Raw genomic sequence first — 13,307 nt, forward strand, 5'->3', positions numbered from 1 at the left:
GGCAGTCCACTCTGCACTGTGCATACAAACCAGCAATGGGACCCTGCATATGCCGGGTCACCCCAGATTGCCAATTCCCCCCACCGGCCGGCACTCTCTGTCCCTACAACGGGTCATAGTAGTGCGAACCGGCCGCTCTGTGCATCAGCGCTGATGCAGTACAGTGCACACTAATAGAGGCGAACATCAGCCCTAACTGAGACTCAGCCCCCTGGGGCCGGACAGCTACCAGTGTTACTATCCACGTGGGTATAGAGGGGGAATATAAATGTGTGGCGAGCTGACACTTTTGGCCCCCCGTTCTGTATCTGGCCTCTCCCCCTTTTGTCGCTGGTCCCGTGTTTGTGACGATAGAGATCCTGTACAGCACCTCGTTCTTGACCTAACCCCCTGCAGACAGCTCTCACCACTAGTATACCGACTGATCCCCTGTCCCCCCCCCACAGCTCTATCCTGTCTGTCCCATCCCGGTGCATGTGCAGTCAGCACTATACTTAGCGAGGTCATGATCTCTTCTCATCAGGATCGCAGAGTGCCTGCTTTTCAGACTGCTTTGCTGGACAAGTAGGTATTTATGAATTACTACTATGAGCTACTATATATCGCATCGATGTGATGCAATATATAGTGAAAAGTAATGGTGCATACACACGGTCAGATTTTCCTTCAGATCTGTATAATAACGATTTTAAAAATTGTTCATATCTGAAGGAAAATCTGACATAACTGACATGTTTGTCAGACGAGCGATGCGCGTTCCCGTTTGTCAGATAACGATATCTGACATCTGATGTGTTTGCAGTCAGATTTGGACGATTCCATTCATTTTAATACAGACAAAAATCGTTCAAATCGTTCATCTGACCGTGTGTATGCACCATTATTACACTCACCACAATTACATTTTCATGTGTCCAAACAGCAGCTGACATTCCTTATTGTTGAATTCATCATATATAGAGCAATACTTATGTAGCCCTGGGGTCTATTCATGTAGAACATGAAGTGGCATCACATCGATGCAATATATAGTGATGTTTAGTAGCCATTCATGTATAATTACCTTTCTGACAACTTAATGCGCTGTCCGACCCCTCCGCGATTCCTTGACGCAGTGAGAAGACCGATATTTCTGTATTCTCACTGCACATGCATCGGCGCCTGAGAGCAGCAGTCACGTAAGCCCTGCTGTAAAGGATGCTGGGAAATGGGGGCGGAGCTGGCACCGGGTGCCGGGCAGGGAGCATGCAGCTTCCCTGCTCTTGCGGTACAGGTTACGCCATCCTGGCGAATCTGTACGCAGCAGAGAAATGGAAAGCAACGGTTTCCATTTTTCTATGAATCACACTCACCATACACTGGACAAGTAATACACTTCTCCACAGTAACCTGCTCCAGGAACTGCACAAAGCAGAAAAGATCTCTGATTTCAGCTAAACAGGGCTCTCCTCTGCTTCATGAATTGAACCCCATAAGCGCCTATTTATCAAGCCTTAAACCAGTGCAAAATAAGTCAGCCTCCATAATTGCCGCAATAGCAGTTTGTGATGTCACTTGGGACTGATGTCTACAGGTTAAAAAAAAAAACAGGCGCCACATCAGTACGAAATTATAACAAGTACAAGAAAAATTATTATAATAAAATAAATGTTTTTATTCAATGATATTTGTGCTTTTAAAAGCACAGTAGTAAGTTGTGTATTGATGGCGTATGCCTTTCATAAGATTATCAAAACATGGTCTAATAGGTGTTATTCAGGAGAGGGTACATCTGATATAGTGTTGCAATAATATTTGCAATAATATTACTTTAAATAATATTACTGTATGATTACAGTCTTTACATTCTGGCCATTTCCTTGTGAGACTCGATCTCCTCTGTCAGTGTCTGCACTGAAGGTTTTCATCATTGAAGCAACGTTGTAATTTAAAGAAAAAAAAGAGTGAAATATGAAATTGCTGAAAGCTTTACATGTCATTTCTCATTTTAAATGTCTAGCTTCGAATGACTACATGTATAAAATGATGGTCTGTAGAACACACTGTGAATAATGTATGAATACTAGAGTTGTATTTCTATGTCAGTAATTATAATGCAGGGGAAGAACACATGATGTAGCAGTGGGTAAACAAAAAATTGCGCTAAGATTCCCAGTAATGTATCTGATTCAGAGATGGTTGGTGATGCGGCACCGGTCGCAGCTGCCCTCGCAATAGCAGTTGCGAGAATATGCAAATGCTATGCCCTTTGTGCGGGTCGATACAATGGAGTGTATGAGCGCTGAGATGCCAATTTTAGGCTGCACAGTCTCTGCATTTACAATGGAGATTGCAAACAAAACCAACATCAGCACATCAGTCGCACCATGGACATCTGCGGTAGCCTAGGGTCTAGTCTAGCTACTCTCCTCTAATCCAACTAAATATGGCCTCTGAGGCAGTGGATCTGCGATTGGGAATGCAGCAGCGATCCCAGACACGCCAGTGACACTCCCTAAAATGCCCATGAAATGGTCGCTTTTTGCAATCACTTTAGGTCACCTCCCAATCTCCGCCCTGAAACCCCCAGGATCGCAAACCCCTTCTCAAATGTTAAAGATTCTGGGGGTGATTCATCTTAGGACGGATTAGCAAAGCTGCACGCAGGCTATAGGTATATGATGTATGCACACAGGCTATAGGTTTATGATGTATGCACACAGGCTATTGGTATATGATGTATGCATGCAGGCTATAGGTATATGATGTATGCACACAGGCTATAGGTTTATGATGTATGCACACAGGCTATAGGTATATGATGTATGCACACAGGTTATAGGTATATGATGTATGCACACAGGCTATAGGTATATGATGTATGCACATAAGCAGCTTTGCAATTCCATCCTTGCTAATATGCTAATGCAGCAGGAGGCATCACACCCCCTGCATGCATTACTTATCCGAGCTGCATTGCACAATGCAGCAAAGGATAATTGCGAGAGCATCGGTCGGCTAAGTGACCCGTGGGGTCACACAAGCCGGCCGCCACAGATGAGAGAAATAGGCCAGGAAATCGCCGTCAGCCAACAGAGATCCTGGCCTCTTCCCTCTCCCCTCCCCCCCCCCCTCCCCAACGGTGGTGACACACCTCCGTCCACAAACCGCAGCAGACTGTCAATCAATGACTGTCTATTGCAAGTCCACATGCGCAGAATGGATCAGACACCTGCGCACGTTCCCAACCATCGGGAATCTGAGTTCAGCAGTGCACTAGCGTCCTCTGTACGCAGTTGCAAACGGCATCGTTCGTATTGTTTCGCGCGGGCGCAGTAAGTGTTTTCAATACTTTTCACGCATGCGCAGTAGCAAAACATCACTCAACCGCGTAAGTATCAGCACTGCGTCCATCTCTGAATCGGGCCCAGTGTCAGCAACGATGTGGGTGGTAGGTCCCAGACAAAGTCCAGGAGTCAGGTAGACAATGAGCCTAAAATATGAATGATGGTACTAGACTCTAAGCCCACATTGCTCTTGATGACTCCTAACTGTCATTTTTCAAATACAGCCTGTAAGATGGCAGTTAGGAGCTGATTGGCTGGCACCTTATCACTTTTCACTCTGTCTCCTAACACTGCTTAGTAAATAGACCCCTTAGATTCTTATTTTCCCTGGATCCTTAAAATATCCTTGGACATACGCAATGAGGCATGTAGAGTTCTTTATGTGACACCACATGAATGATCGTCTATTTGTGTAGAAGATGGTGAAGGATGGGTTATCTGGCCATGTCACCTTCTGCCATTGCTCAGTAGACTTCAGTGCACTTCATAAATCAGGTCCATAGTCTATAGGGTTTGTCTAGAGCAGCCCCCTGGGACACAACGCCCCACACACCCATTATACTGTCCTCCAACTTTTATACCTTTCAATGACAGCTGAATCTCAGAGAGAATTACCTCACTTGTTTGCTTCCCAACATCTTCTACTCCATAGGTACTATATATCTCCTTTAGGTTATAAGGTGTCCCAAAGGCCCATCTTACACTATCCATTTTAATTTTCAGGTTTGTAATGTCTGTGTCTAGGTATATAAATTGTCGACACTTTCTGAATACTGGATAATAATGATGCCGTAAAGCTGTCACCGGTGGGGAATCCAGTGTAATTGTTGTCTTTAACAAAACAAACAGAGTCCTCAGTCCCTGTTGTTAGTTCTGGGGAGGGTACGCAGTGACATAATCGATAGTCACTATGTCAACAACAGAATGTCGACCGTTATGATGTCAAAATGGTTAAAATGGCAACAGCTAACCCGTCAACATCTGAAAAAATGCCGACAATGACAGAATGTCTACTTGAATGTTAGAGGTTGGGGTCAGGGATGCTGCAGAAATACATTGTGACCGTGTCTACACTTCATCGGTGGCGACATGGTGCTGGCTGGTCTTACTAGCGACATTGTGGCCAACAGTGAATACAGGCGGAAATCCCTATTTGTTTTCCAACACGTAATGTGGCCGCAGATGTGGTCGCTTTCATGCAACATTTAATCAGACTCTATACGTCTGGTCAGTGCCCATCCGATCTGCCACTGAAACCAGGGTCATTATTGGCAAGGGGAGGGGTATATTAGACTGGTGTCCAAATATTTGTATTGCCAATGGTCTAGATTATAGGTTTTCACAGGCATGTTCCTGTTCAGCTTACAGACCAGTAGCAGACCCTTTTCCTCAGGTAACGAATACGTCCAATTAACTCCATTTCCTTTCTTTCAGCTCAGTCCCTGAAAGAGTTTGCTCGACTACTTATTACTGTAGAGGAAGAGAGAAGACGACTGGTAAGAATAATACTTTATGATGCCCAGTAAACCATCATCACTGAGGGTTGTTTATTAATATCGTGTGACACTATAGTAATCTTTTACAACCAATCGACTATGACTATAGTTCATTCAAGTGCTTTATAGATAATGATATATATATATATATATATATATATATAAAATAAAATCTTCATTGTCATAATTCTTAAGGTGACACGATACCAGGTTGTCTATGTACTAAGCCTGGAAGAACCAGCCAATCAGCTCCTCACTATCAGTATGGTTTTGGAGCATGGGAGGAAACAAACTGAACACAGATAGGGTCCTGTTCCTGTATTTTATTGGCATTATTACTTCAGTACTAGTAGTCAGCAATGTTAACTGCCACACCGTGCTGCCCCGTGGCCACACATATTAGTTTCCATAGTCTGGTAAGTCACCACAGGCAGAGCCATTGAAGCACTTGCTTTGAAATCCAGCTCTCCTATGATTAGATTTCACCTGCTCAGAGAAACGTCAATGAATTTCTCCCAGGGGTGACATGGTATAGAATATCAGCCAATTAATGCAGCATGGCCAGGAAATGATTCTCCCTCATTCCTCAATATTTGACCTTCCTACAAGTTTCTGATAGTGAAATAACCCCTAATTGATTCTTCCCAGATCAGGGCTAACCAGCAGGGACATGCGGTGGGGTCAATGGCTGGGGAGGCACTGGCTAGTATCAGAGCCAGGTTTGCCCACACATGTATAGCACATATTTCACACACACACAGATCTCCCCATTGTACAGACCTCCCCTCACACATATCTCCCACCAGCACAGAAGATCTCCCCTAGCACAAAAGATTTCCCCCACAAACATACACAGATCTCCCCCTAGCAGAGAAGATCCCCCACCCCTTACACAAAAGGTGCCAGTCCCTGCATAGTGACAAGGTGCCAGCTACTGGAGTCTGCAGGGAAACCCCTATCCTGTTACACAGTGATTTACAAGCCACCACACAGTGTCCCGTTATCCTCAGCGGACCCTCTCCTTGTGTGTTTCCTGCATATTCCATTTCCTCCTCAGTGCTGCTGCTGAACTCTGCTGTCTGAGTATTTCCTGGACTGGTCACTTAGTGGACTCATCAGTGGTGACCATCAGAGCTCAAGGTATGCCCCCTCACAGTGAGGCATGCCTCCATTAGCTCTTTTTCTTTGTGTTTTATTGGCTTCTTCGTGGCCCAGCCCCCAGGCTCCATGCAGTGTCTGGCTATCAGATGTGAGGCTGAGCTCTTGCTGCCTCATCTCTCATCTCACCCTATAGTTCCGGGGAGTGCTGCAATTTTGTTGAGTTTTCCCTATAAAAACCATTAGATATTTATAAGTTATAAATATCTTCTTTGTATTATTCTAATCATTAGTCAAAACTCTGCAGTCTGACAGGGAGTATGACAGGGGAGGCTCTGTCCGAACCGCAACATAAAAGTACCCAAGCTGTCATCTGTGTTGAGGGGGCTCCTAGGCTTCAGTTAAATTGAGGCTTTGGTCATGTTTCCCAACTGCAAAGAAGAGCTCAGAGGTATAGAAAGGTATATGCTCCCCCTTTCTACTAATCTCGCCTGCAGACACATATGGAAAATCCCATTTGTATTTGTGTGTCAGAAAGTTTCAGTATTTTTCAGGAATTGTACATTTCATACTTTGGAATCAGGGTTGGTTACAGTGCATTTAAAATGTACTTTAAATGTAGATGCAATATTTAATTTACTGTGATTATTTTTGTGGTGAAAATAAGCCCCTTTTGCAATTCAGCTTCTAACTGTCAGACAGAATTTTGCCGAGTTTCAAGTAGAGTAAGTAATAGGTCCTACGGGTCAGCCACAGCACTATGGAGACCTGCCAAGTCTGCCGGCTGCAGGGTGTCCTCATGCCATGGGATGAGATATCCTACATTTACTTTATTCTTTTGTCTCACCTGTCCCACATCACTTACACCTCCCCATACCTGTCCCACATCATTTACACCTTCACGTACCTGTCCCACATCATTTACACCTTCGCGTACCTGTCCCACATCATTTACACCTTCACGTACCTGTCTCATATCATTTACACCTCCACATACCTGTCCCACATCATTTACACCTTCACGTACCTGTCCCACATCATTTGCACCTCCACATACCTGTCCTACATCATTTACACCTCCACATACCTGTCCTACATCATTTACACCTCCCCATCCCTGTCCCACATCATTTACTCCTCCCCATACCTGTCCTACATCATTTACACCTTCACGTACCTGTCTCACATAATTTACACCTCCACATACCTGTCCTACATCATTTACACCTCCCCATACCTGTCCCACATCATTTACACCTTCACGTACCTGTCTCACATAATTTACAATTGTATACCTTACCACGATTATTCATTTGGAGGGGTGTACCAGAGGATTTTCCCTACCTCTTCAGCTGCTCAGGGGGTTGCGCACAAACGTAAACACAAATTTCCTCTGAAAAAGCAGTGCGAGTTGGGAATTGGATTGCAAATTAAATTTGCTGTGCGAGTTTGTCGTGAGAACGGCTCCAAGGACCCAACTCGCACCTAATTGAATTGACCTCTATGACTATGAGCGACGCTGCATCTAACCGTGTAACTTGCTTCTCTAATTAGATTGTTCTCTAATCATTTTGCAGTGAAAGGCCATGCAATGTTCATCAGCTATTTTGAATACTGAATACAATGTATGTCTTGTCTACAGTGGTCATTTCCACTTTTTGTTAACCACTCACCAAAACTTTTCTTATTTACGGCAAACCAATAATTTCTAAGTAAGTGAAACTGCTGAAATAGAAAGCTCTCATTGTACAGCCTTGCATACACTTCTCAGTATCTCATGTAGATATATAATTACCTACAACCGCACTCAGGAATGCTGGAGACGGACGGGAAGCGTTTCGCATTCCTGTATTTTCTTTGGCTGGTGTTCAGTAGGATATCTACCCTAATAGTCAACTTTCACTTCCCCGGGATTGTTTGATGTAATGTACTGTGTTAATTTCTTTGCCACTGGTTCGCTTAAGTAGTGCCTAAATTGGATACTCTGATCGTACAGGGAAATTATGTCTTTATGTTTAAGTGTCTAGTTGAAAGTACAAAAGAAGGTAAATATTATTGGTTCTCATAAATTAAAAGATAGTCTGCCCTTACCCCCAGTCTATACGAGATTGCCTGATTCCCAGAATAGCATTTAACTATCCAGCCTTGTTAATGGCTATTCAAGCCATCAAGTCTGCCAGAATTGTTACATGCTCGTCATAAAACTTAGTGACACTTATTTGCCCAGATGTTCCAGTGTTTTCCTACCGTCTGTGTTTATATGATGCAATATAAGCATATTATGATAATGACAACATCCTACATATACCAAAGAAAAGACAGTTTAGAATTGTATAAGATTGTTCAATATGTTACATACTAGTGTACTGGGCCCGGCATTAGCTGGGCCGCCAGTATGCAGAACTGTATATAAAATTGGAATGTGTGCTTAACTGGCGGTGGCCACACACGCATTACACATTATCGTGGACATGAGCAAAACACGGGCGTGCGTGTGTGTGTGCTTCACTGGCTGGGGAACAAGTGCCCAAATAGTGGTTTAATTGGATAAGTCACTGGGGAAGGTGACTGAGTGGCCTGGCCAAGCTGGTCCAGAGTAGTGAAAGATCTATGCACCTCCTCTGTCTGAGATTTAACGGGTTATTAGAAAGACCACTTTTGGGTCAGTAGCTATGTAGGCCATTAGGTTATACTTACGGGAGACTCTCGAATTTCGGATGACTGTGCCGGACTTCAGGTCTCCTGGACACGGCGGGCTGCTATGGGCGATCTGGTCGACTTGAAGACGCGATTCAGCGTGAATTTGCATCACAAATTGAGGCTATATATAGTGGGGGTGGGGCAATGTTGACGCAATCGCTGGGCCCACAGCACCTGCCTTCTGGCTACACGGCGAAATATTGGCAACCATACGTTTACTGGCCATATGGATTCACATAACATTTCTATAAAATGCATGTTCCCCATCTTACCGCCTGTCTCTGTAGATTGGTGCTAGCAAAAGGACTAATCAAAAAACAATGTGGGAGATTCTTCAAAGCTTGAAGAGAGCTAAAGTGAAGAGAGATAAACTACTAACCAATCAGCTCCTAACTGTCATTTTTCAAACACAGCGTGTAACATGACAAAAGCTGATTGGTTAGTACATTATCTCTCTCTGCACTTTATCTCTCTCCAAGTTTTGATGAATCTCTCCCATGTTACTGAGTAACAGCTACATGGCAGTAATTGACAGTTGTTCTGAGCTCGGCCCCTCCCACCAGTGTCAGTGATGTCATCACCTGAGCGTTCCGACACCTACTGAGCATGTCTAATGCTGGGTACACACTGGGCGATATATATCGGCCGATACGTCGCAAGCGCGTCGGCGGATGTGTACCCCAGATGGCCGATATATCAGTGCATCTGACTTTGGGGCCTGATTCAGCAAGGAACGCAGTTGCCTATATACTCCCGCAATCGGACGATTGTTGCGTTCTGCGCATGCATATGCATCACAGTGCTCGTGCGCGAACCAGTCATTGCGACCGGGACTGCGAACCAATCAATCGCAGAGTGATTAACCCAGAAGTGCCGTTTGCGGGAGGTGACAGGGGGTGGTCGGTCGAATGCTGGCGTGCCAGTGCATTTGAACGCCGTTGCATGGGCGCGCATAAATTATCCACTGCGATACCAGACGGAGCCTGAGGCCTCATATAGCGTGCGCTGAAGTAAGCAATTCCTGAGTAAGGTCTAACCTGCCTTAACTGTGCGAATGGGTGCGATGGTACTCAATTGTACCGATGTTTTTGCAGTCTAGCTAACCAATACGGATGTGCGTGTATAGTAAAGTGGGCATCCTTTTGTAGTGCTGCGGTGGCATTGCGATCACTATGGATTAGCATGCTATCGCACTGAACTGTGTGCGTATGCTATATTGCGTAGAATCAGGCCCTTTGTGTGCGGGCAGTCAATTGCCCATACACTAGCTGCAAGGACTGACGTCACAGCTGGGCGGGCAAATTTAAATGTCCACCCAGCTGTGACCTCAGCATGACATGTCGAATCGGCTGAACGGTAAGTGTGTATACTTACCTGAATTGGACGTTCGGTGGGTGCGACGGACAGTCGGCTCTCAGGTCGACCTAGTGTGTACCCACCTTTACTCAGTATATGACTTTGTATATACTTTGTATTCTACTTTGTAGAATCATTATGTGGATAAAGGTCTGTTTGACACTACAGTCTTCCTGTGCAGTTTGACAGCAGCCTGAACATCAATACCCAATACCTCCCGAGTGTCCTGATTAAGGTGGGATAGTCCTGATTTCAGGGCTACGGGATAGATTTATTAAACCGTCTAAAGAGGACAGATCGGATTCCAGTAATCATTTTATAGTATGTCATAACTTATTACATGCTTAGATAAATGATTGGGAAACGTGTGAAAGTTAAAAGGTGCTTGCTTAGTTTTCTATAGGCAACTGACTTTGAACTTTTTTATTTTATTTTTTATTACTAATATGTGGGCAAAATAAAACCCCCTCTCACCAGCAAAAAACTCATTGCAGCAGTCTGCACCCTACATCTTTGTCAGGAGGCTTCTCGCTTCCGAAACACTGGTTCATTGTCCTTTGTCACTGCTCAGTCATAGATTACACTGTCCATATCCTGACTTCTGGGAAGTGTTCTATTTACCGTCGCCTCTTGCTAGACTGAAGCTGGAAACATGGTAATGGGACTTATCAGAGATAAAGGTGAGAAATGGCCGCTATTGATCAGTCGATTATATCTTTGCGCGTCTTGAGTCAGAACATCTGTGCTCAAATAAACAACCGGCCTTTCAAGTTTCAGAGGAGGGCCCGACATCATCTCTCCACGCTGGGCAATTACCTCGACTGAGCTCGGATTGAACAACTTTGTAATGCAGAGAAATAGCAATGCACAGACAGACAGCGGCGTTAATAATAACAGGAAGCCAGCAAGGGACCAATTGTAGCAACTACTGAAAGACCTATGTGTACTCTCTACTACATTATTCTACAAGTTAAAAACCAAGGAAACTTTGATCTCAGCGCCAGATGATTATTGAGTGATTACGATTGGCGGGAGACATTAACAGTGCAGCAGATTTTCAGCATATCGGCCAGCGGAGACCGTGAAATTGTGTGGTCCTGAAATAAGAACACTAAAATCTCACCACCATTTTTTTTCTATCTTGTTTTTTTGATAGGTTTACTCTTATTTATATTAGAAGTTCTATTATACTGGGTACACGCTAGATGATATGTTGCCCGATTCCGCAGATCGGGCCGACTTATCATCCACGTCGGACAGTGTGTACCCACTATGCGTGACCACGCGCGTTCCCGCGGATCGTCCATCGGGGCCGGTCCATCAGCCTGCATGTAGGGCCGATGGAACGACCCAGATGCCGACGCTGGCATAGTGGATGGAGCCGGTGCCCTACATATCGGGCGGGCGGTCACTGCATCGTGCAGTGTGTACCACCCGCCTGATATATTCTGCGGTTGGGTGACGCATTGTTGGGTACACACATCGGCAAGTGTGTACCCAGCTTTGGAATTTATTAAAACCCCTGCTAAGTATAATAGTTGGGGAACAATAGATATAACTGATATATTTTATCAGGATGCAGCCAAAATATTAACATTTACAAAGTCGCCTCATAATATCGACATCACAATGTTGACAATTGTGATGTCTGCATTGTTGACATGTTGACATTGAACATGTCAGCATGTGCAGAATATCGACTTGTTCACAATGACAACATGTAGAATGTCGACATTCAGCACAGACCGGTAGCAGAGAGTTAGGGTTAGCCTATGGGAGGGGAGGGATAGCATGTCGACATGCTCTATGTTGACATTATGACCATGGCGACATTTCATACATGCCTACCCTCCCGAGACCTGCGGGAGACTCCCCATTTTTCTGAAAACCCCCCGCACCCCCGGAAGAGCTGGCACGGCTCCCGCATCCTGCCCTCTTCCTAGTGAAGTGGGCAGAATGGGGAGAATATTCCTGGGGATCAGCGGGTCCGTGAGTAGAGGGCGAGTCCTGACGAAATTCTATGAGAATCGCATCATTTGGCCCCACCCTCATTTAAAAAGGCGGTGTTTGCAACAAATTACCGCAAGGGGGAACTTAATGACGTGACCCGTCCAGCCCCGCCCACCTGCCTCTCTTCCCCGGGCTTCTCCTGAGGCGGAAAACGTAGAAGTCAGCAATTATGCAACATTTTCATGTAGACATGGTGAATGTCGACAAAATATACCACACCCATTATATCTACCGCTATATTTTTATATATGAAGGTGTTTTTTAACCTTTTTCAAACAGTGGGCTGGATGGCTATGGATACGCTGAGGCATATACATTACCATGCATCATGTCACCTTTTCATAGAATAAATCAGCTCAAGGTTAGTCAGTGCAGGGCTGTTCCCTCTGGGAATGGAGACCACCAAATAACAGTGACTACGTAGGGACTACACTACCAGCTCGGCCCCCTAACGAAATAGATTGGAGCCCGTAGAGCAGCAACTTTGCCAACCCAAGTGTTAACAGTACAATGGAAGACTGATGCCCATTATACTAACGTGTATAAAGAAGTCAGCAAAATACACAGACTTGTTTTGAAGCTTTAACTGAAGCTTCTCTCACTATTTTTTTATGAAATAAAATGTTCTTTGTTTGTTCGTGATCTGTCATAATGAAAAGATAACTTCTTCTGTTTGTGTAAGCCAATGGGAAATTCTGGTTTTGTTTTTGTAACCCAGTAGGGAATTCCTCTGGTTGTGTACCCAGTGGGGGGTTCTTCTGGTTTTGTACAGTATTCCAATGGGAGAAGAAAAGAAAAACCATAACAGTCAACATAACTACAGTACTTGCCACAGGCACCTGCCACTGATAGACTCAGCCAATCACAATATTTTTTTCCCCATGCTGGCCGCTTGTGATTGGCTATTTTATAAATTACAAAAACAGCAGAATATCCTTCCAGATTGTAATGAAGAACAAATAGTGAATATTTTATTTTATTTTATATTAAAGCAGCAAAAAAAAAAAGATTTCAGTCAGGACTTTATTCAATTAAATGTTATGTTAAAATATGTTCCTGTGTATCTCTCTCTTTTTTTTTTGCTGTTGTGGAACTATACATTCCAGAATATACTGGCAGCCATTGACTTCAAAGGCATGCTGGTACTTGTGGCTCAACGAGTACCTGCATATCCTTCTATTTCATGGCTGCCAGTGCAACAGCTACTCACGTTTGCACAGAAAACGGTGGGTGGTGTTTACGTGTCACAAAGGCATATGCAGTGGCATGTCTATACTGGGTGCGTGGTGCAAACTGGCCCCTGGGTCCTGAGGGAACTGCC

At 44.5% G+C, this 13,307-nt stretch overlaps 1 protein-coding gene across 1 annotated transcript in view; it reads left to right on the top strand.

Annotated features, from left to right (window-relative positions):
• The window catches only part of ARHGAP42 (Rho GTPase activating protein 42), a 332,632-nt gene that overhangs the window by 119,295 nt on the left and 200,030 nt on the right, over positions 1-13,307 (top strand). The window contains exon 3 of the mRNA XM_088456728.1: positions 4,761-4,822. Coding sequence (XP_088312854.1) covers positions 4,761-4,822 — 62 coding nt within the window. The remainder of the gene's footprint in view (positions 1-4,760; positions 4,823-13,307) is intronic.

The sequence above is a fragment of the Taudactylus pleione genome, unplaced genomic scaffold, assembly GCF_031769625.1.
Source record: "Taudactylus pleione unplaced genomic scaffold, aTauple2 ptg000711l, whole genome shotgun sequence".
In the NCBI taxonomy this organism is placed as follows: domain Eukaryota; kingdom Metazoa; phylum Chordata; class Amphibia; order Anura; family Myobatrachidae; genus Taudactylus; species Taudactylus pleione.